General features: G+C 38.7%; 2 protein-coding genes across 10 annotated transcripts in view; one reads left to right on the top strand and one right to left on the bottom strand.

Moving 5' to 3' along the window:
• Window positions 1–368: 368 nt before the first annotated feature.
• Window positions 369–14,984, bottom strand: ZDHHC6 (zinc finger DHHC-type palmitoyltransferase 6). Of its 2 annotated transcripts, XM_006183507.3 has the most exons (11): window positions 14,751–14,984; window positions 13,258–13,738; window positions 12,547–12,638; window positions 11,194–11,353; window positions 9,860–10,021; window positions 8,282–8,335; window positions 4,246–4,413; window positions 3,151–3,192; window positions 2,302–2,447; window positions 2,162–2,208; window positions 517–1,133 (listed from the first exon to the last, which is right to left on the bottom strand). In XM_006183507.3, the coding sequence occupies exons 2-11, from the start codon at window positions 13,522–13,524 to the stop codon at window positions 1,030–1,032; spliced, it is 1,242 nt and encodes a 413-aa protein (XP_006183569.1). In that variant the 5' UTR covers window positions 13,525–13,738; window positions 14,751–14,984; the 3' UTR covers window positions 517–1,029. The 2 variants fall into 2 exon arrangements, with proteins under 2 accessions (XP_032346826.1, XP_006183569.1); XM_032490935.1 differs by lacking the exon at window positions 14,751–14,984 and having other exon boundaries at window positions 369–1,133; window positions 11,194–11,261; window positions 13,258–13,304.
• Window positions 14,985–15,103: 119 nt separating this feature from the next.
• VTI1A (vesicle transport through interaction with t-SNAREs 1A) overlaps window positions 15,104–23,271 on the top strand; it is a 341,791-nt gene continuing 333,623 nt past the window's right edge. For all 8 annotated transcript variants that reach the window (XM_006183506.3, XM_032490939.1, XM_014558237.2 and 5 more), the window contains exon 1: window positions 15,104–15,504. In XM_006183506.3, the coding sequence (XP_006183568.1) occupies window positions 15,411–15,504 (94 nt within the window). In that variant the 5' untranslated portion in view covers window positions 15,104–15,410. The remainder of the gene's footprint in view (window positions 15,505–23,271) is intronic.

The raw sequence follows: 23,271 nt of genomic DNA, 5'->3' as shown, positions 1-23,271 counted from the left end.
ACTTATATATGGAATCTAAAAACAATGATACAAATGAACTTATTTACAAAACAGAAATTAAGACATAGGAAACAAACTTATGGTTACCAAAAGAGGAAGTGGGGGAGGGATAAATTAGGAATTTGTGATTAATAGATATATACTACTATATATAAAATACATAAACAACAAGGACCTACTGTAGAGCACAGGGAACTGTATTCAATAACCTATAATGGAAAATAATCTGAAATATTCTTATATATATATGTATGCATATCTATAGAGATATATAACTTAATCACATTGATATACACCTGAAACACCGTAAATCAATCATACTTCAATTAAAGAAAAAGTCTCCTAGAATCCTGTGATCTCAATATGTCATTAATTGGGTATTTATTTGAGGCAAACATGTATGTCTTAAGACTCATGATGAAAGATGCTGATTTTCACAAGGTAGTAGAGCAGTTGCTCCACGAAGTAAGGCAATCCTTTTTAGTCAGCAAAAAGAAAGATGCTTTGAGTAAAAACTATGCTTTATACAGAACATCCACTGATCTTTATTTGATTTGACAAAATCTTCATTATTAAAAGACGGGTAATAAAATCTGAGCTTATACTGGATCTGACAAATTAAGTCCTATAGTATCTAGAATATTACATTAGAAATTTCGACCGAGGGGGAAAGAGGATAAAAGCATCACATGCAGATGCTCCTGGCAAAGGGGGAACTATATCTGCAAGTGAGGTCCATTGTGTGCAGCGCACAAAAGAATCCTAGAGAAAATACAATAGATTTACTTGGGTGAAGTGTTTTTCCTTCTGGGGAGAGGGAGGTGGCAAAGAGGCGTAGGAATTCAAAGGCATGTGCAGAATGGCTTCTCCATTTCAAAATGGTAATAAAAATATTTAGATCATGGCACTAGGGCACCTTTGAGGAAAAGAACACCTTAACCAGAGTAGACTCATTGCATAATTCTTTAGGAATATGTACAGGTTTCAAGTAATGGAGCAGACCTAGAGTGATGTTTCTTGTAACAGTGGCTATCTATTTTTCTTCTCGCCCTCTGGGGCTTGATCGGTTTCCGCATCGCAGGGACACTTTTCCACACAGTTCCTAGGGAACCATCCTCTTATTCTTGAAACACCTGAGGGAGAAAATGAAGTTGATACGAAGGTCAGATATAGCACAATGACAATTACTGAGACCCCTAAGTCCTATTGCTTCCAACTAACACACTTTTAGTTAGACCTTACTTTTTCCCCTCTTACCGTCTTTCATAAGCACAGTTTGAGATTAAAAATAAATAAAATGAAAGAAAATTTAAAAAATATGTAAATATGGTCCTAACAAGCTAGAAACAGATATTTCCCAGATTCCATTATCTGGGAAAGGAGCGCACATGGCTCAGGGAGCTGCTGCGGCCTTGCGGGAACTTCACATACACGTGTGTGCCTGTGAAGGGGTGTGGCACACTGTCACACTTCACCTGCTCCAAGCAACCATCTATCTCCCTGCAGCCTTCGAGAATTTCCTTTTTAGACTTTTTCTAACATGTGCATTTCCATGTCAAGCTTGCCTAACCTGTCCCATGGGTTAATTTATGATTAACCCAGTGTTTTCAAAAGAGCATACTGGGTTAATCTCTACTTTAAAAGGAACAACAATTAAAACTAACGTAAATGAATTTTAAAAAAGGCACAGAAAGTTTCAGTTCATTCATTTTTATGATAACTTAACAGGACAACTCGTTCAATGGGGGCGGGGGCGCACAGCACAACAGCCTTGTCATAGGCCCAGGAGTCTTGGCTCCACCTGCATTTACTGTGGCCTCGGGCAAGCTGCTCAGCCGCACCATATTTCAGTTCCCTTATCAATAAAACATCAGTGACAGCACCTACCTCAGAGGGCTCGTGGGGACTTTAACACAAGTGAAGCATTTCTACAAGTGCCTGTCACAATGGGATCCGATGTCAGCTATCACTACAAAGACCCGGTAAACACAAGTGCTGTGCAGAAATCATACAGGGAGCTTCTTTTTGGTGCTTAATGATGTGCCTTCCTATTTGTTTCCCTAAAGCATGTGACGTGTGATTGTTTATAAAAGTTATTCCTATAAAATTTGCAGTTATTGCTAACAGTCTTGTCCTTGAAACACCCCTTCCACTTCATTACCTTCTATAATGGAATCATCAAGAATTTTATCTCCATACAACCAGTATCTGAAATATTTAAAAGATTAAAATTAATTTTTTTTAAAGGCTAGATATTAATTTCATCAATAAAGAAGAAATTCAGTACTTTTTGTCACTTACCGTAACCCTCTGGTGGCTAAAATGAACTCCCCTTTCTGTAGCCTTATCCGAGGCTCTTCAGTGCAGGGGCTCGTGAAGAAGGTTTTGATTCCTTTACTCAGAGGACAGCAGGCACCACTATAATCTTCTACCACTTTATACCGAACCTGCCATCAGTGAGCAGAAGGACAATTTGACATTAATCCATACCTGAGGTTTTTTTTAAGTTTGAATGTAAATTGCTAAAGGTAGATCCAAAGTATCAGACTAGTCTTTCCCTCCCGGTTCTCTGTCCACCCAGATCCCTCATGGAAGGTAATAACTGATGCTTCTAGTTCTCAGGCTTTTCTTAGCCTTCATTTCAAACACGTGGCTAAAAATGAAATTCTACAAGTAGTGCTGATCAATAGAATTTTCCATAGTGATGGAAGTGTTCTATATTTGTGGTATCCAATGTGGTGGCCCCTAGACACATGTAGCTCCTAAATATTTTTAATGTGGCCAGTGCAACCAGGGAATTGAAATTTTAATTTTGTTTAAATTAATTTAAACTTACATAGCTACATGTAGCTTGTGGCCACTGTATTGTACGGCATTAATTGTAAGGACAGGTTTCATAATAAGGAACTATATTGACGATAATTTCCTTTTGACAGTATAAACTGACTGAATTTCCTCCGAACTGCCAGTCCCCAAACTATTTAAATGAAAACAAAAGTAATGTGCATCATATATCAACAAATGTATTAAGAAATATTATTTAATAAAAGCCAACAGTTGGCTTTTACTCAAAGGCAATTTTAAAAGCTACAGAGCAGAGCCTGACAAAAGAAAAAAAGAAATAAGTATCATTGCAAAAGAATTACTTACACTTCTGACTCTTTTATCTGCTTTTTGCTTCAACTGTTCTATCTGTTTGGAAGATATAAAAAGAAAAAACGAAGTCTCTCATCTCGATGTTGAAAAACAGGCTTTCCTGATTTACTCCATCTGAGTGACATGACAAACGCCCAATTTTCCAACATTTCAAACTGCTGACAGTTTAAAGGCTGCTTCTTCTTTTGTTTTTTTTGTTTTTTTTTGAGCATGGAAAGAAGGCTCTATGACTAATAACAGGCTTGAAGTGGGGCTTTCTTCTCAGCGTTCCCTCTCCAAGGCCTTCCTCTGTGTATGTTCACAGAGCACACCCTGTGGCCCAGGGATCAGAGGGATATGCTCTCTGCCCTCAAGGGGCTTCCAGGTTAGTCCTCAAAGTGAACACGATGCAGAGACTCAATGATTCTTTAGCAACATGGCAGACAGACTGCAAAATTCATTAACAATGAGTCTCGATCAAAAGCCATCATTTCAACTCACTTTTCTTCACTTATTCACATTAAATGGTACTACACTGGATATCGTAGGGGAAATAATCTCTGTCTAGAATCTTGTCAAGTTAAGTTATAAGAATTAAGTGAAAATGAGACCGTATGTGCTACTACACAGTAGCATGTGACTAAGTGCCAAGTCCGGAACAGTCTTGAGCGGGGAGGTTAGACTTTATGGAAGAGGTGGGACTAGAAGTGGTCTGAATAATTTCCAACAGAGGGGAGGTCATATGAGAGAAAAAAAACAGTGTGGGGACAATTAGGCATCAGGAATATATGAGGAATTCGCTGAGTAGACCAGGCTGATTGGAAAGGAGGATTCCTGTTAGGAAATAGGTGAAAGGTAGTTTTCAGCCAGATTTTATATAATTAAGTTAAGGAATCAGGGCTTTATCTCACAGGTATGGGGAGAAAAGGAGAGATTTAAATAAATGGAGAAACATGAGATAAAGCGTGCTTTCGAATTATTAACTTAGATTCATTTTGCCATACTGAAAAAATTCTTATTCCCTATTTTATTGTAAAATAAGTAGAGTTAAGAAGAACCTAAGCAGAAGATAAGGCAAAAAGGAAAGACTATTTGAACAAAAATACTCACTGTTAAGCTGTACTGGTGACAGCCCTCTCTTACTGGCCACTCCAGTCCGTCTCCTTCAGGGACCCCGGACCACGTAAATACCTGTTTAAAGTTCTTCCATCTACTTCCCATATCATACGGAAAAACAAAGACTTCATCCAGCTGATAATATTGAATTCGATCTTTAGCCTGTGGGTAACAAAGATGTAAGATGGCAGATGCCTCTGCCTTCAATGGCTTTGTCACATACCACTGAGAACATTTCTTCCTCAAATCTGTATCATTCCCCAAAACACTTCCTCCTTGTAACGTTAGGGTACACAGAAGAAATGAACACGTTTATCACAATATAGGAAGAACCTGACACACAGTACCAACCTTGTATGAGATCATCCTGAAAATGTCTGATGGGCTTACTCAGTGAATAAGCCTGTTATGACTGAATTTTAAGTATTCAAAAACGCTTACTAAAAGAGTTAGCAACTTTCTTCCATGTATTAAAAATTATCAAAAACTCAAATGTTCTTGTTTGTTGAGCAGAAAAGAATCCAGGTGTAAAGAAGGGATATTGATAAACAGATTTAAGAGAAAGCAAGGGTCTATCCAGGGTGGGAAGAACTGTCTGGTGGGGTACACTAGGATGCCATGTTGTACTTGGGGGGCAGCAACCCTGTGGGAATGGCAGGAAAGATGTAACAGGGGAGTTGTCATTCTATTAAATTATCTTTTTTTTTCTAAAGCCAGCAGGTATGTGCAGATCTTTCAGTTTTATATACCATTACATGTGTCTATATACTTATTTACATAAGCATTTACATGTACCTTTTATGCATATATATATACACAAATGTTCAGGTTTCATAAATTATATTCTAGGCATTTAAATTGTTAGCTTTTACTTAAGGGGATAAACTGGCTTAGAATTTCTTAGGTTCCACTGACACCTAGTGGTAATAGAGATACATTATTTATTCCTACAATAAGTGTACAAACTCAGCTGATTATTTGTTTCGTAAATTTTAGTGTCTGGTAATTTTGATACGTTTTTGTAACTTCATACAATCATTTACTTGATTTTTACTCAGCAACAGAGTGCCAGTTTTAAAATAACTTCTAGATTTAGCATAGAACTTTATAAAGAGCCTTGGTCATTAGCTAAAAAAAAGTTAATCTAATGTCACTATATTACTAAATATATAAATCTAATGTCACTAAAAATGATACCTTGAAATATTTTATTATCAGAGGATAGTAGTTTAGGGAACAATTTCTTGCAGTTATTTATAAAGTGATATTGATGTTAATTAAAAGAACTGTCAAGCTGTAACATGACAACATGGAAATCCCTCCCATGTAGTAAAGGGTACTTTCTTTCCCCTTTGTATAAACAAAAGCTTCAGAGGCTTCAAAATGAATGAAGAGTCTCAGAGAAGAGAGATCTAGAATATTAACAAGGAGAAAGTGCTAAGGACGAGAGAAGCTTACAAAAAAATGACTAAGGCATGCTCTCTGCCTCAGAGAAGCACTCAGTGCAGGCAGGGGATTCCACCAATACTATGTGTGAGATGTGTGTTAGATGTGTCTTTACCCAGTCTAGGGAGAGTCAAGGAAGGTTCCCTGGAGGAAATGACAACTAAACTAAATCGGGAAGGATGAGAAATAAGGAAAAAAAAGAGGAGGAAAGAATGTTCTAGGCAGAGGGAACAACATGTGGAAGATACAGGCACGTAAGATGTGCAAACTACTTGGTATCAGCTGGTACCCAGTGTGAGAAGGGGTAGGTGGGGTGGGAAATACAGCTAGAGAAACAGGAAAGGTCTTATTATGCATGAGCTCAGGGGTCTGGACTTAAACCTGTATATCAGGGGCTCTCAAAACATGCTTTGCACATCTCTTGAGGCCCCAAGACCTTTTCTTGGGGTTCAACAGTCAAACAACTTTCATAATAATACTAAGCTGTCATCTGCCTTGCTCGCTGTGCTGACATTTGCAGCGGTGGTAAAACTGCTGGCACCTGGAGCAGGAATCAAGACTGGCACCAAGCTGTGTAAGTAGCTGTTATCGCCTTCCCTGCTACATACTCATAGCTCAAAACCAACAAAAAGCCCAGTTTTACACAGCAATATCCTTGATGAAGCAATAAAAACTATTTTTATGAAATCTCAACCCTCAAGTAGATGTCCTTTTAATATTCTGTGTGACAGAACGGGAAGTATATGTAAAGCAGGCTGAAGTGCTTATCTCAAGGAAAACACTTGCTTGACTTGTGAGCTAACAAAAGCTGTGTGGCCAACTTTTTTCATGTAATGCTATTTTTACTTGAAAGAATGAGTAATGTAGCAGACAAACCAAGGTTATTCAGACTTCAGTATTTCACGGACATTGTCTCAAAAAAGAACAAAATCAGGCTGTTACCTCACGTAAACAACTGTGTGTTTGTTGCCAGTGGAAAAAATAAGGCTTTCAAGTGAAAATCAGAATTTTGAAAAATCTGTATATACCATGATAAACTTGACAGCTTTTCAATATTTAAAGATTTCCCCCATAAAACTGGTGGTAGTGATATGAATGAATGTGGCTTTTAGATATTATATAATGAAATGTGTCAACATTTGAAAAATCCGCATAATTCTGTAAACCAATTTTCCAAATGACCAATGCCTGATGCTCTGTGTGGGTAAAAGATCCTTTCAGAGAGCAAAACAGACTGGATTTAAAAATAAAAGAAGACAAAAAGTTTACTGACGTAGTTTCAGATCTCACATGCAACTAACCTCTCAAGAACGATCACGTGTCAAGTTTTAATGTAGTATCAAAGAACATCCATTATTACCTAAAAGGCACATTAAAATACTCCACCCTTTTCTCCCTACTTATCTGAGGCTGAATTTTCTTCATATACTTCAATCAAAGCGACATATCTCAACAGACTGAATGCAGAAGTAGATGTGAGCATCCAACTGTCTTCTGTTAAGTCAGATATTAAAGAGATTTGTAAAACGATGAAATTATGCCATTCATCATATTTTTTACTCTGGAAATTTAATTATTTTTTCCAAAAAATACGCTATTTTTATTAACATATAACAAGTTTATTACTGTTATTTTTAAATGAAATAATAAATGTTCAAAAATGTTCTCAGAAAATATGGCAAATATCAATAGATGCACATTAACAAAAGCTCTTTAGTGTCCTTAAAAATTTTTGAGAATGTAAAAGGTCTTGAGACCAAAAAGTCTGAGAAGTGCTGCTGTAAATTAAAGCTCACACACTGGCTGCCAGGGGCTAAATATGTCCTATAGGTGGGTTTTATTCAGCCCACAAGGGTTTTTTGTTTGTTTTTAATTTGAATTGCTTGCCAATGTTTAAAAGCAGAAAGGAAGTATCACAGAAATTCAGATCTCTGACTTCTCTTGAGAAAAAAAAAATTAGGACTCAAAATACTGGGTGAGAATTTCCCTGTGGCGACAACAATCAGCCCCAAATGCCGGGCAGCTGAGGCACGTGGGCTGGCTCCACTCCTCGGGTCGCCTGCCTCTGCCCGGCCCCTCGTGCACTTGGGTTTACAAGCCCTGCTGTGGCAATGGTGAGGCTCTGACAGGTGTTAAGTAGGGAGCGGGGTAGTCAGAGGGACTTCCTACACCTGAATCACAGTGGACAGTGGGAAGTACGCATTGGGGGTTGTGAGGTTTGTGACAAGCTAAATGTTTTAAGTCCTATCTGATGTCTAAAGCACGAAGAAAAACTTGGTGGCACCTTGGTAGGATGGGAGTTCCTTTCTCAATGGGCTGTCTGAGAGAGTACAGCCAGATGGCTTAACGTGTGGCTCAGGCCTCTCTAGCAACACAGAGTAAGTGAGAAGCATACTTCTGTGGGAAGTTGTATTACGCTAGGAAGAAATCAAATGTTTCCTGGAATGATCATGTATATGGCATGCAAATGGCTTACGGAAGCCATCAGGTAGCCAAGCTTTCACTTTTGGGCATTTATTAGTTAATTGGGTCTATTAGTTAATCAATACTTTATTGACATTGAAGAAACAATTATAAAACTTACCTTCTCTTCAATCCACGATTCAATAGAAGTTTTGTTTCTGAGAATTATTTTCATCTGGAAATTAAATAATAGTAAAATTTTATGTGACTGGTTCACTGAAGATGATCATCGTTACACTAACCCTATAAGACACTTTTTGTTGCTCCATTCCACAGATGAAAATATCAGGATAATAAAGATTAAGTAACACAGTGTGTGGTCCACCTGACTCTGAAGTTCTTCTTTGTAACCACTGCACATTTTCATATAACTGATCACATCGATCCACAATTAAATCTGAATCTACTGTTTAAACAAATAAAAATGCACGTTTTAAGCACTTTCTTCTGAAGGTTTTCAGAGTATTAATTAAACATTGATATAATCTATTTAATCAATATTTAAATGTATGCTATTAAAATATTTTATCACTATTTTAAATAAATCTTAAATGTATGAGTAATCTATTTACTACAAGTAACGACTCATTTCAGTCAACCTAGATATTCTGCTTGCCTTAAAAACTGAAAATGTTCAGTCAATTTCATTTTTTGATTTTTCTAGATATGACAGTTCCATTTAGGTAGGTTTTTACACTGCAGTATTTTAGTTTATTTTTAATGTGATTCTTAATTACAGGCATTGGGGAAAATTTTTCAAAAAAATTGATCCCAGGCTAGTAGAAAACTTGAAGTATAACCAAAAGCTGCTTATTTTAAAACCAAGAGTTCAAAAAGGGTTGGGTGATGCATTAGGGCCGTCTAGCCCAGCATTCCTAATTCCACAGTTGTTCTGCAATTCCGTAAAGTTCGGCTGTGCCTTCACAGAGACAGTGTGACACAGTAACAAGAGCCCTGGACTAGGAGTCCTTCTCACATTCCAAGGACCTAGCATGATACCTGGACCGAGTGGGCCTTGAACGAATGAATAAATAAATCTATGATATGATCCTGTGTTCGTTAGCTCTTCACTACTAAATGTGAGTTCCCCAATGGCAGGAACATCATCATCTTCATTATTGTGGTCTCAGAAATCAGCAGAGTGATTCATTACAGAGTAGACATTAAATAGCACCTAAAGTCATAGGGTTGTTATGGAGATTAAATGAACGAAGTCCCTAAAAGAGTGTCTTGCATCTAAGTGCTCAATAAATGTTAGCTATGCTATAATTTTGATTAAATATATGCTATTATAACACTATAATTATGTTTACTGAATACATGAATGGGTGATCTTGAATATGTCACTTAACCTGTCTGTGACTCAATTACTCATCTGTAAGGAAGGGAAAATAATACTCCTCTTCCATCTCTTTTGGGGTTGATGTAAAGATCAAGAGAGGCTGTAAATGTGAGAAGAGGCTCCCAAGTATAAAGTGCTATGTAGCTCTTAACTTAATATTTTAAAAATTAAATCAATTCTGACAAAGTCATTCCAAAAGTTATCTGACTAGTAGATTAAATTTAATCACCCAGATAGAATAAGTGACCATAATTTCCATTTCATACTGCATACTTAAATGCAGCCTTTATCTCTTTCCCGTTACAAGCAGCCCCAATAACTTGACAGCTTTTAGCTAGAGGTAGTGGAGGAACTTACCTGGATGAAAAACAACATCCCAACAGCTATGGTTGTTCCTAAAGCTAATCCCAAGGCAAACAAGGTAGCAGCAAATGCAGCTAATCCAAATGGAATAATCGGAAGAGGATCTCTCCGGGCTGCACTCATATCAATCTTTACCGTGTTCCACCCAAAGGAGAGCTATAAACAGCAACAGAAACACACACTCAGAATAGTTGTCAACAGCCAGACCCTACTGTACCACTTACAACAACCTGACTAGAAAGATCAGCAAATATGGCCAAAGCAAATATGGTTGTTTCTAATTAATACTGTGGCTTGACCTCATACTGATACCATCCTGATAGGCACGATGTCATTCTTGGGTAGTCTCAAATGTTTTTGTTTGTTTTTTATTCTTTCCTCACAAAGCATTAGGCAGACCGCACAAACACTGCTATGCAGGAACGACAGTGGACACCAGTCTAAACTGTAACTGTGTCTCCCAACTTCTCCTTGCATTTCCATATTCACAGTAATCTTCCACATCAACAAATATAGCAGGCCAAATACGGCCTGCTGATGTGTACTGCCTGGCCTGCAAAATGTTTTAAAATATTCAGAGTTAGGTGCCAACATTAAAAATGAAGTGTTTCAGAAATCAGGAGATTTCACATAGAAAATTCAGATTTTCAGATTTTTCTTGAAAAAACTGGAAGATCTGGCACCACCAGGCTGGATTCCCCAACATCAAAAACTGGCTGAAGTCAAATACAGGTTGTCCCCTGTGTGAAGGACATGTGTTCTCTGGTTTGCCACAGTCCCATCAGGCCTCTGTCCCTCATATACCCTCCAGGCCTTGATAGGGACCTAAATTAGTGACCACCAAACTTTCTCTCTCAGGACTAACTGCCCCAACCAACTCAATCAGTTGCAGGATATTTTAGGACATGTGACTGGAACATGAGCCATATTCCAGGCACCAGAATTAGTAATGAAAAAGAACTACAACTTGCCACAGGAATCGGATGAAACAGAAAGCACTAGTATTGCCTTTTTTTCTTGCTCTTCTCTTTTTGCCTCTAACTATTCTTACCACAGATACCAAGTTTGAAGTCCAATAAGTGACACAGATAGTACTAAAATAATTATTAACTTCAACTAGAGCAGATAAAGCGAGTTTCCAGAAAAAAAATCATCTTTCCTGGTCTTAAAAACTGTTTAAATGCTTTTTAAAAAGGAGTCCTTCCAGAGGTAAAGTTCTGTTTCCTCACCCAAATTGTAGAAAGAGTATTTCCAAAAGGGAATTCTTTAAAAATCTTGGTAACTACTATTTAATTTGGCATGACTTCTTAACAAACATTCTCACTTACCCGATTATAAAGCTGTGTGTACATCGTCATAACAAAAATGAAGGCAGCATGAATACAACCCAGCGGTGCTAAAAGGAGAAACAGTGTGAAGGAAGCATGATTTTGGTAACCACAGCAGTTGTTGATCCAGGGACAGTGATGGTCCATCTTCATCACACATCTACAAGAAAAACTCACATAAAACATGAGGTAGGAAAATCCTGTCTACTTTCATTAACTCTGGTCTTCAAAAGACTAAGCAAACAGGAATCTAGCATGTCTGTGCATGAGTCACAGAGGCACGACACTTCATGGAACAGAAAGAAAAATCTTTATGAGTTTTTAAAGAGCTCTGAACAGTGACTTCTTTTAAATTTTAAACATGACAAGAAAGGGCAGGCTTTTAACAGCTTCTGAGGGAAAGATGTCTGCTACAAGTGAACTTGTTTAAAGAAGGAGGCCCACTGAGAGGTTCATTATAAAGAGATGAGCGTGCTTCCTGGTTCTCTAGCTCTGACATGTGGTGTCTGATGTGTGATATGACAGAGCCTGAATAAAATCAGGAATCTTCACTGGGGTTGATGGAGCCTAGCGCACGCTTGTAACTTGCTTCCTGTTCTCACCCTTTAGACAGGGCGTCTCGGAGCTAAGCAAGCTGACTCTGGAACATGAGATGTGGTACAATAAGCCATGTCTTACCGTGCTGCCTTTTCTTGAAGTTTCGAGATGAAATTTTCCTGCATCAAACTAAACTTCATTTACCTCCAATGGTTTCCCTAAATCTCAACATTCTCATCATAAACTTCTTATTTATCAGAGGATATAAATGTTCACTAAAAAAGGTTCTAGATTAATTCATATTTTTTTTTTTACAGACTCCATTTTCTTCCAATTAAGTTTTCTTTATTAAAACTGATAACAGGCACCTGGATTCACTTACTAGATTTGTATAAAGTATAAATGTTAGTCAACTAAATGATGGAAAAAGCAGGTCTCCTTTATAATTCAGACTCAGAACAATTCTAAAGCTAGTCAAGATGACAGTCAACAAGCACAATTAATCTGGGTTTGAAAACAATTTGAGGGTATAACTTCTTACCCTACTCTTGGCAGGGCAAGAAGCAAAGTAAATCTGCACTTTTCTAGAAAAACATTTTCACTAAAAACAAAAAAGAATGGGACTTATTTACTATCAGAATTGACAATTTAAGAGCAAAATGAAGATTATGGACACTTAAGTATTTTGACAACATTGTCTGTAAAATACCCACCTTGCAGAAAATAAAACTAGGATTGATGCAGCAGAAAGAATAACAACAAAAGACCAGTAATCAAATTGATCAATCCCCAATAAACAGCAAAGTCAGACAGTACCTGTTACACTTTCTGCAGTGATGTGACCGTGGTGCCTTGTACGCTTGGCAGACTTTACAATGTTGGAGGTACACGCTATCCTGAGAATTTTCCTTGGCAGCAAAATAGAAACAAAATATAAACTTCTGGGTAATTGGAAAAGTGATGCTGCTGTTACCAAAAATTCATTATTTAAGATTTTAGCTCAAATAAAAGGGCTAGAAATCCAAGAGTCCGTCCGTTCCCTATCCCCCATAAAAGAAAAGCAAACCGTAGGAAAGTACTTATTCATAAGGCTTGACTTGTTATTAGTAGGCTGTCCATTGTTCTGAACACTTTATGATTAAATCAGCAATTTCTAGAGTTTTTCTCAGTTATGAGGGATGTTAATATACTACATGAAAAAAGATCCTAGAGCCAAACCACACTGTGGAATTGAGGTATATGATACGCAGTGTTTCCTAGAAACTTATGACTATGTACTCATCACCACTCCTCCATTAATTTTTTTTCCAATGCAGAAGTATTCAATGAATTTGTTTTGGGAAATACTAATTGAGATCATACTTTCAAACCAGTATGAAATACATTCTTTGAGCTTTAAATGATCAAGTGATTAGAATAATATGCTTAGGCTCTACTAACGTGTTTGATATTACTGATTAGCAGATAAGGCAAAAACTAAATATATGATTATCATTATAGTTCATCATCTTAAGGAATCTTTCTTACCGGTTTCCACCCCAGAGGGACGAAGCCAGGACCAACAAACATGGCATTGAAGTAATTATAAAGAATCATGACAGTCCAATTTATCAACATGATGAAATTCACGCTTCCTCCAGTGGTATGTAAGGGCCAGTACCACAACACGGAGTCAATCATGGCCATGGTAGAACATATTGCTATAACACCAAGGGCTATAATGGGACCCCAGTGACAAAGTCTCTTTAATTCTTGGAGATTTTCAAACTTGATAACTGAGCAGAATGTACCCATTTTGGTGAGGAAGAACGCCTTCCTGTTTTTAAAGAACTACAGATTTCCTTTTTCTGTGCACACATTTCCATGTGCCTCAAGTCCATGTGTGTTCCTTAATTGTCATGACTTTACGCTGTGGGATGTTAATGCAGATTAAGCCATTTTCACTGTTACACACTCAGAGCTTTTTATCTTATCTGGAAGAATCCAGTATCTTGATTTGAAACCCAATCTAAAGAAAGCAAAATGAGAAAGTTCAGTAAGACGTTATATACTATATTTGTTAAATCCAACAATCACCTGAACAAAAGCAGCTCACAAGTACATTACCATGGAATGAGAATCTCGCCAAATGTCAAAAAGAACTATTTTCATCTTATCCAAACTAGGGTTCAAGTTTGAATGGCTTGTAAACTGGATATGTGATTCTAAAATAGCTTATATACTTTGTTCCCAACTTGTCAGAGGACTGTGACTCAGCAATTGTTTAGTGAATGGTTGGAGGGAACAAAGACTTTTAAAGCTGGGAAGTAGGGTCTAAGGGTTGATCTAATCTAGCTTCCTTCTTCGTAGAAAAGAAAAAGGCTTGGAGATGACAAGTGATTAAATCACGGTGACAAGTAACAGCTGTATTCAGAACAGAACCCAAGTCATCAAACTCCCTTTACAGAGTTCTAATCTGCCTCTTACCCAGTCTCTAATTAAATCAAATATGGTCCAGACATGGTCCACACCATTTGCCTGTGATTGCCCCCAACCACTAACATAAGGGTTCATTTTGGCCAAAGGTAAAGAAGCAGGAAGGTGAAAGGAAAGAAACTGTAAGGGGAGGAAGGGAGTGGAGGGGAGAGAGAAGTGTGTGTGAAATCATCACCGGAGGCGTATATGAGAATGAACATGAATGACAGTATTTGAGAAAAAAAAATAAGAAGTGCCTCCTGGAGCCAGGGACAGGGAAGGCAGGACGGCGAGCGCCAGGAAGATCGGTAGAAGAGCATTTCAGACTGGCCTGGAGTAAGTCCAGGGAAGAAGGTCTGAGAGATAGGGTAACAGAGACTTCCACGCAACAGATGCCGCTGCTTTGTGCCTCAGTTTCCCGCCCGCGTCATGGAGCAGAGCGCTTAGAAATCCTCACTCCGGGGAAGATCTTGGTAAACGTGGTTGGTCTCAACATTTTGGAGATTCTGGCCTCCCTGCGCGAAGACCGCCAAAATCATGGTTACGTCCCCTGCTTTGCCTCCCACCTCGGTCTGGTCCTCAGTGCCCGCTCCTCGGCCATCGCATTTCCGGGGCGGCCCGGGCTCACCCGGAGCAGTTTCCCTCTTGCTCGGGTAACTCCGTCACGGGTACCCCGGCCTAGCGCAAGTGAAAAGCAAATATTGCGTGCTAGAGGCTGGAATACAGGACCAGCCACGACCCTCCAGCCTCTCCGCCAGCGCCCTCGCCGCTGCTCTCCCGCTCAGGCTCTGTGCGCAGTCTCCGCGACAGCCACTTCCGGGAGGTTCGTCGTATCAGACTTCCCTCAGGAAGCAAGCTCCTCTGACTTCTAGCTTGGGGAGCCGGAGCTGCTTTCCAAAACGTGGAAAGGTAGAAAAATGTTTTCGGTGATCTCTGAGAACCCGCATATTTTCTTTGGCTTTGGGGGCTACTAGCTGAAGTACTTTTCCTCAGCGAATTTCTTAATCTTGAAGCCTAAGTGGAAAAAAAAAAAGCTCGCCCACTGCAACTTCCGGGGGACCAAGATTGCGACGAACAACCAGGAAGCGGCTTGGTTGGGAGCTGTCCCGGGTTCTCCGCTCTGCTCTGGAGGGAGCTTCCCGGAGTGTTCACACAGAGTTTTCCCGCCCCGCGTGACCCCTGCTCCGACCTAGGCTCCGGCCCGGGCCGGCCACTCCGGAGCTGCCATGTCGTCCGACTTCGAAGGCTACGAGCAGGACTTCGCTGTGCTCACTGCAGAGATCACCAACAGGATTGCGAGGGTCCCCCGACTCCCGCCCGGTGAGAGCCCTGCTGGGGCTGGGCGGGGATGGGGGGTAGAGGGGCGGAGAGTGGGGAGCCTCCGGCACCGAGCGATGGAACGCCGCCTGAATAAGTGTCTCTGAGACGCGAGCTTGGAGTGAGGTGGCGTTGGGGCCTCTCCAAGGGATGGAGCTTGAGGTTGTTTGAGGGTAAAGGCAAAATCCAAGGTGGGTTGTGGAGTGCAGTGTAAAGAGCCTTTAGAGTCTCAGCCATCTGGGCTCTGATCTGGATTCTATCGCCTTGTTACTTGTGTAACATTGGGAATATTTCCCTGAGTCTTAGTTTTGGTTGGGGTTTGTTTGTTTGTAAAATATAGATATGTGAGAGTATTCAAAGAGAATGAATGAACGTACCTGGGTCATGGGTCTGGATTATGCAGCAACGTGGTTTTGTTAGTAATGAAGTTATTATTCTAGGCCGCAAAACAGAGTTAAGATTCATGGTGCCTGGATTCAAGTCCAAACTCTGCCACTTAGAAGTTGTGGTATTTAGACAAGTTTTTAAACTTCTCTCAACTTTCCGTCTTGGTAAAATGGGGAGAATTGAATTCTCTCGTAGGGTCGTTGTGAAAATTAAATGATTTGACATATGTAAAGCCCTTTCTTGATATTAGCTGCTGTTATCTGTAGTATTTTTTATACCCTCAACCCCATTTTTTATTTCTCATCCTTCTTGGGCGTCTGTAACCCAGTGTTCTATAAAACTTGGTGGAGAATAATTTTTCTCACTTTCAAAATTTCACAACTCTTATCCAGAAGAGTTTTTGTGTGTTTCTGTGTTTTAGCACAATTTATTTTCAGTGCTGGTTGTCAGCTATGTGAAGGTGGGAGCTATGTTTGATTCCCTTGGCATTTACTTAGAAGGGACTCAGGAAAATGTTTAAGTGAATAAAGATACATAACTATGATATCTTGTGATTTTTGTCTGTAGGACATTGTTTTAGGATTTTTCTCTAAATACAGATCTGAGTATTCAGTTGCAGATAAGATTGTTACTTTTGGGCCTAGTTTCGTTAGGGAAATTGAACCATCTAGACTTGACCCAACCTTAGCTCTGTGGTATGAAGTGTAGGAAAAGCAGTGCTGATTGATCTGTGAATTGGTGGGCAACTTCATTTTCCCACTTTGTTAGTCAACCCTTGATGCCAGCAATAATTTCTACAGGACCTATCCTATTTATCATTCCTCTTCCCTTTCCCTGCCTCCTCCCCTAAATTTATGTGTTTATGTAAATAATTTTCTCCCTTTATTTGTTTGTTTTTCTTCCCCTCACCTATTTTCTACTAAATAGGGGTTTTTGCCTGAAGCCAGGATCTCAGAACTGACACCCTACTCATCTCCTGAAGTCCCAGTTAGTTCTGAAGGAGGTGTATGATGTCTTAAAGAGGTTTATGAGTCCGAGTGAGGGAACAAGAGGAGCGTATACCCCCGAGCTCTGCTGCCTCGGAGGTTTTTTTTGGCAAAAGTGGCTGATGGCCTCATCATTTCATGATACATCACCTCCGTCGCCTCTTCTCTTCAGTTCTGCTTTTCTCCACTGCCCAAGATCATGTTGATTTTTGTTGTCATTGTTGAAAAATGCTTCCTTTGACTTCAGTCCCAGAACCTCAAAATATCAGGACTGTGGTTACAGTGGGATTTTTTGCTCATTTTAAATTGTAATAGTTTTAGCAGTAGAAACATTTTTTTGTTTGGGCTAACAGCTTTTATATTGGGAAGCTGTTTTATAAAGTAACAAAGTCATTCCTGGGGGCAAAGTTGTAACAGCCAGTCCCAAGAAAACAGATTTGTTACAATTGATTTTTTTTTCTTACCTTTATATTTTAATATAACCATTCTTACCACATAGAAGGAAACCTCTGAATTATGTACCTTAAAAATAAAGGCCTTGACTCTCTTTAGCCATAGTATAATATAAAGCCCAAACACAGCAGCTACGTTAGAAATTGAAAGGAAATTGTATAGTTGGCAGTGGAAAAATGCTTACTGACTTGAATAATTAAATGCTAGTAATTTTTAAAAATGCTGTGATTTTCCTCTTAATAATTACTTTTACTTGCTTTATAATCTATTTCTAATTGACAAATAGAAAAAGATGAAAAATATATCTAGTTATGAATTTTAGATGTATATCTGTGGATTAACAGATATTAATATGTACAATCATGGGAAAAACAGTATATTTAAAAGTAATTATAATATCTTCCTCTGAGCATCATTGGTGGTTGACCTAGAATTTACTTGAGTTAAGAAGGTTGAAAATTGGAGCACAATTTTCAGTCAAGGCAGTTTATTCCCCCCAATTTTTACTTATTTAAATTACAGCAGAGTGGGCAGGATTGATTGCAATTAACTTCACTTTCTAAAGTGCATGTACAATGTATTAAAGTGTTACTTCCAAAGAGAATAGAAAAGATTGAATATTTTTAAACTTTATTTTAAAAAAGAAATTTGACTACTCTGTGACAAACAATAAAAAAGACTTTGCTCTTAGACTAAAGTGTTTGAATTTTAACCAGTTTTAGTCATTGGACTTATGAGATAGATCAGCCCCATCTTGAGTAATATTTTTATGGCACTGTATTTGAAATTTGATTTTAATGGTTAGTATTCTGTGGTAGTCAGGAAAATGAAAGAGTGGAAACCGTAACTAATACTAATTATGAAGTTCCTTTTCCTCTAATGCTGAATCCAAAACAGGGGGACAGTTTACAGGTACAGAGGTTCCATTACATCAGGTAGGCTTCCTGAAGGGTCTTAAAATGTTCTTTTGCAATTAGTTGCTTAGCTCACCATTCACAGAGAGATAGGTGGTCTATTGTGAAACCTATTCTTCTGTAGCTATTGTCAGAACTACCAAGAAAGGCTTTATGGCAAATTGGTAACGATTCATCCATGGCACCAGATCTGTTTAGAATCCCAGCTCTGCTACTTACTAGATGTGCAGTCTTGGGCAAAATGCTTGGCCTCTCTAAGTCTGCCTCCTCAACCTGGACAATTGGGGGTAGTTGATAGTTTCAACCTTACAGTGAGTGTTATAAGATTCAAATGAACTAAAGCATGTAATACACTAGCACAATTTTTTTTTTTTCCCCAGAGAAAGTGCTTGGGATAAGTTAGCTACTAGTAATGTTATTGCTGCTGGTGAAGACAACAGCTGGTAGGGCTAGTCAGGACCCAGCTTTTCAGACTTGGTGATATTAATTGAACTCTAAAGGAATCTTGGGCCTCAATTTTTGCTTCCTTTCCATGCAAGACTAGAGTTGGATGAATCTCTCTTGATGAACACCTACATTTGAAGGGAGGTGAGTGATTAGGGACTTTGGGATATGAACTTGGAATTAGGCCTTGAACTCAGGAAATCAAGGATGGAGTTAGGGAGAGAAGTGGAAGTGGTGGGGCAAGATGGGTGTCCTTCCTGGAAGGAAATGTTCCAGTCTAGCTGATTGGTTATGCCAAGCCCTGGAGACTTTTGGAGACCATCTGGACATAGCCAGGTATAGAAGAAGCTGTAACATTGTTACATGATTCTCTCTTGCCTTTGTAAGGTGGTTGTAGTAAGAGAATTCAGAAAAGTCTGCTTTTATTTATGTATACTGTAATTCATAAATAAACAACAGTATATGTGGCTTTGGAGCTGTAATGTTGATATGTAGCTATTGATCACTTGAAATGTGGCTATTGCCACATAGTGAAATGATAATGTTTTGAATATATTGGGTTAAATATCATTAAAACAAACAAACAAACAAAAATTAAAATTCCACTTTTTTTTTTTTTTTTTACTTTTTAAAATGTGGCTACTAGAAAATTTAAAATTACATGGTGTGACTTGCATGCACTGCATCTCTGTTGTTCTGTAAAGTTAGTTGAAGAGATGGTTCCAGTCCTAATCAGGAACTCAGGTGCAGAGTGAGTTGGAGTGGGTAGGACTTGAGTTGGGTATATATACACATACATGCCCACACTCTAATTCCAGCAGAACCTCCTTTTCAACAGTTTAGTTAACCTAAGTAATGGCTTCACTGATTTCTTTAAAATAAACTTTTAGTTTTAGGACAGGTGTAGATTTATAGAAAAATCACAAAGATAATACAGAGAATCCTTTATATAGTCCATGCTCGGTTTCCTTTATTGTTAACATCTTCTATTAATATGATACATTTATTGCAGCCAGTGAACCCATATTGGTAATTATTATTAACTCAAGTCCTTATTCAGACTTCCTTAGTTTTTTGTTGTTGTTGTTTTTTGTTTTTTAACCTAGTGTCCTACTATTCTAGGATCCAATCCAGGATACTACAAAACATTTAGTAGTCATGGCTCCTTGGGCTTCTCTTATTTGTGATGGTTCTCAGCTCTTTCCTGATTTCTGATGACTTTACAGTTTAGAGGAGTACAGTTTAGAGATGTTTTTATAGAATGTTCCTCAGGTGGGATTTGCCTGATGTTTTTCTCATCATCAGACTGGGGTTATATAGGTTTTTGAAAGGAAGACCACAGATGGAAAGCACCATTTCCATCATATCATATCAAGAGTACACACTTAAGATAACTTATCACTCCTGATGTTAACTTTGATCACCTGGCTGAGGTAGTATTTGTAATATTCTCCACTGTAAAGTTACCATTTCCACCCTTTTCTGTAGTTTGGAAGGAAATCATATGGCTAGCCCACACTTAAGGAAGAGGGGGTTATGCTCCACCTCCTTGAACGCTTAGTATCTATGTAAATTATTTGGAATTTATTTATTTGGAATTCTATACAGGAAAGATTTGTCTATTCTCCACCTATTTATTTAGTCACATATCCATGAACTCATAATAGTTAATACTTTGTGCTGTACTCCAATACTACTTTATTTTGTTGCTCAGATTATTCCAGCTTTGACCATTAGAAGCCCTTTCAGTTGGCTTGTGTCCTTTTGATATACCCCCATCATTGTGCATTGTTTTTTTTTTTCTTTTTAGCACTTTCTTACTTTTTGATATTAAAAGATACTCCAGGATCATCTTGTATTTTTCTACAGCAGTCCAAGGAGTCCTGTTTTCTTAAATTGAAAAATGGTGTTAGAAACCAAGATCTGGACACTTGATGTGCTCATTGCTACTGTGGTATTATTGATTCTGGGTCCTTTCAGCTGACAGCAAGGAAAAATATGTGTGTATACTAACTCATGTTTACATACGTTGATAAAAATTTGTACATGAAACTATATTTATAGTAAGCTAAACATGAGTTTGTGTTGACATCTCCAACTCTAGTCCTTTATCACCCAGGTCATTCTAGAATGGCTTTGTTACATTTATAAAGGGAAACTTGCTATTCTGAGTGGGAAGGTTTAGTCCCAAGACTGAGCGCAAGATTGTCTTATTTCATATTCTGCTCTATTATAAAAACACAGTGTGGTTCTACTATAATTTGTGGCGAGTTTAGATGGATTGACATGTGCCAGAAGCAAATAAATTTGGGGTCATATACTAAAGTTTTAATCTGGCCATATATAGTCTTTTTCAAAGAGGGAAGATCAAGTTGGATTTTAATCTAAGTGTGCATTTTTCTTTGGGAGAAATACTTAGAGTACACACAAAACACCTTATGTGACAGCTACCCCCCTAATTTGGGGAGGATCAAAGGGAAGGGGTTGAGTTTATCAGAACCTAATTATTATTCTAGAAAAATAATAACTTCTACTAAAAGAATCCCCACCAAGTGTTAACTGTCCTTCTGAAGAGTTAGTTATCTGCTAGGTGTTGTACCCATTCAAGCTTTGTGACTTTTCTAGTCTGTTGTATTAGTCAGATGGTAATCATTGGGTTCCGTGTTACAGAAACTTAACTTTAAATAAAAAGAAATGTGTTGGTTTAAGAAACCAAACCATGATAAAGTCAAGCAAAACCTATTCCAGAGTTATCTGGAACAAGAAACTAATGAAATCTATTTAATCTTTCTATCAGCTTTGCTTCTTTCTAAATGTAGGCTTCATTCTTAACCACTACAAACTGGCTTGCTCCCTGTAGCTAGAACAATGGATGCCAACAGCTTCTGGACTCATGTTCTCATAACTCTACCAAAAGAGAGGAAGAGCCTTTCCTGTTACTCCAGGACTTCGGTCTGCTTGGATCTTATACCCACTCCATCCCCATGCCCAGGCCAGTGTAGCCAGAGGGATTGAGCTACTAGCGTTCATCCAGCTAGGAAGAGAAGCCCAGCCTTTGGCAAGTCACTGTGACCAGAGTTACCAAACCCAAGTTCATGTACCTGACACATAGTGAAGCCAAAAAATACCGAAATGTCAGAGTTTGGAGGTGAGAAAGGTTTACTGCTGGGCTGAGCAAGGAGAACAGATGGCTCATGCCCCCCAAACCCCGAATTCCCCTAGGGGTTTCCCAGCTGAGGGAGGGGCATCCCAGGGTATGTGATCAGCTGTGCACAATTCTGACTGGTTGATGGTGATCAAACCTTAGGCACCAGGAGGTCTGGAGGCTATATGCTCATGATCATCAAGTAGTTAGTTTCTTCCATTTGGTGGTGGTTTTTAGCATCTGAAAAACTCATAAAATATGCATGAGATACTATTATCTGGGTACTTCAGAGAGGAGCTACAGCAGAGGATATGGGGGAGGGCTCTGTCGCAGGAAGGCTCCATAGGGTCCTGCTCCAGTGACATCCCCCTTTTCTTTGATACTCCTCAATCATGAGGTGAACAGGTATTGGACAAGAAGGGGAATGATATTTTGGACAGAGAGGTTAATCATAAACTTGGCAGAGGAACGGTTTCAATCTCCAATCATGTGTCATCCGTCCCTAGATTTTTCAGGGAATAGGGTGATGACTGCTCTGGCTACTTCCTGCTGAAATAGGGCCTAGATCTAGGGAATGGACACTGAATTGGAAATACTCCCAAGTTCCAAGTCCTGGATCTAAGACTTGTATGATTAAGAACTCATTCCCTGAGGAATTCGGGAGAATAAGCATGAAAATCAGTCTGGACCTGGCACTTTCAGGGAGACTGGTAGCCAGGTAGCCAGTTGTCCAATTTTATCTGAGTAGGTTTTAACTTTTGATGTATCTATATATATGTACATACACACACACACACATACATATATACATACAAATAAAGTGTTATTGGCTACTATGCATGTCTCTTTCTGCTAACATCTGATCTAAAGCAACTTTATTGTCTAAAAACTTAATGGTTACTAGAGGAGACCTTGAGATCATAAGGTTGCAGCTGCCATCTGCCAGCAGACACTGCTTTGAGAATGGCTGGTGGTGTTCTGAGTATGACACAGCTCAGAAAATTAGTTCTCAACAGTACAGGAACCTATCTGAAATCATGTCCACAATGGCCACCTAGTTTTACCTTGGATGTCTGAACCACAGTTACTTCATTTTGACTTTCAAATGTGTTCCCCTCCTCAAGGCCAAAGCAGATGTACAGTGCATGTCCAAAAGGCCATAAAACTGGCCAGTTTGATCAGTAAAATTTAAGTCAAAGCATGCACAAGCTAGAATGACTTCCCCATTTCCCCTTTTGATTACAAATCTTTCAGTAGAAAGCACTGATGATCAAAATATCTGTACCTTATTTTTTTTCTCATCTAGAAATAACCAACTCTAAGACCAAATCACTTTATTTTACCTTAACAGAGTGTAATTACATTCCGCATACCTTTTTTTCTCATGCAAAACATATATCCTACTTTCCTACTCTATACTGAAGTGTTTCCCCCATTATTT

Source organism: Camelus ferus, chromosome 11 (assembly GCF_009834535.1).
Source record: "Camelus ferus isolate YT-003-E chromosome 11, BCGSAC_Cfer_1.0, whole genome shotgun sequence".
NCBI lineage: Eukaryota > Metazoa > Chordata > Mammalia > Artiodactyla > Camelidae > Camelus > Camelus ferus.
Note: the sequence above shows the minus strand (reverse complement) of the source record. Positions and strands in the feature narration are given on the sequence as shown.

What these genes read in the sequence shown, in the direction of transcription:
- ZDHHC6 (XM_006183507.3), bottom strand. Translation starts at nt 13,524, where the DNA reads ATGGGTACATTCTGCTCAGTTATCAAGTTTGAAAATCTCCAAGAATTA. An exon ending in GTCACCAGTACAGCTTAACA is followed by an intron (nt 3,193 to 4,245) that starts GTGAGTATTTTT and finishes TCTTCCAAACAG; the next exon opens with ATAGAACAGTTGAAGCAAAA. An exon ending in CAGATAAAAGAGTCAGAAGT is followed by an intron (nt 2,448 to 3,150) that starts GTAAGTAATTCT and finishes CACTGATGGCAG; the next exon opens with GTTCGGTATAAAGTGGTAGA.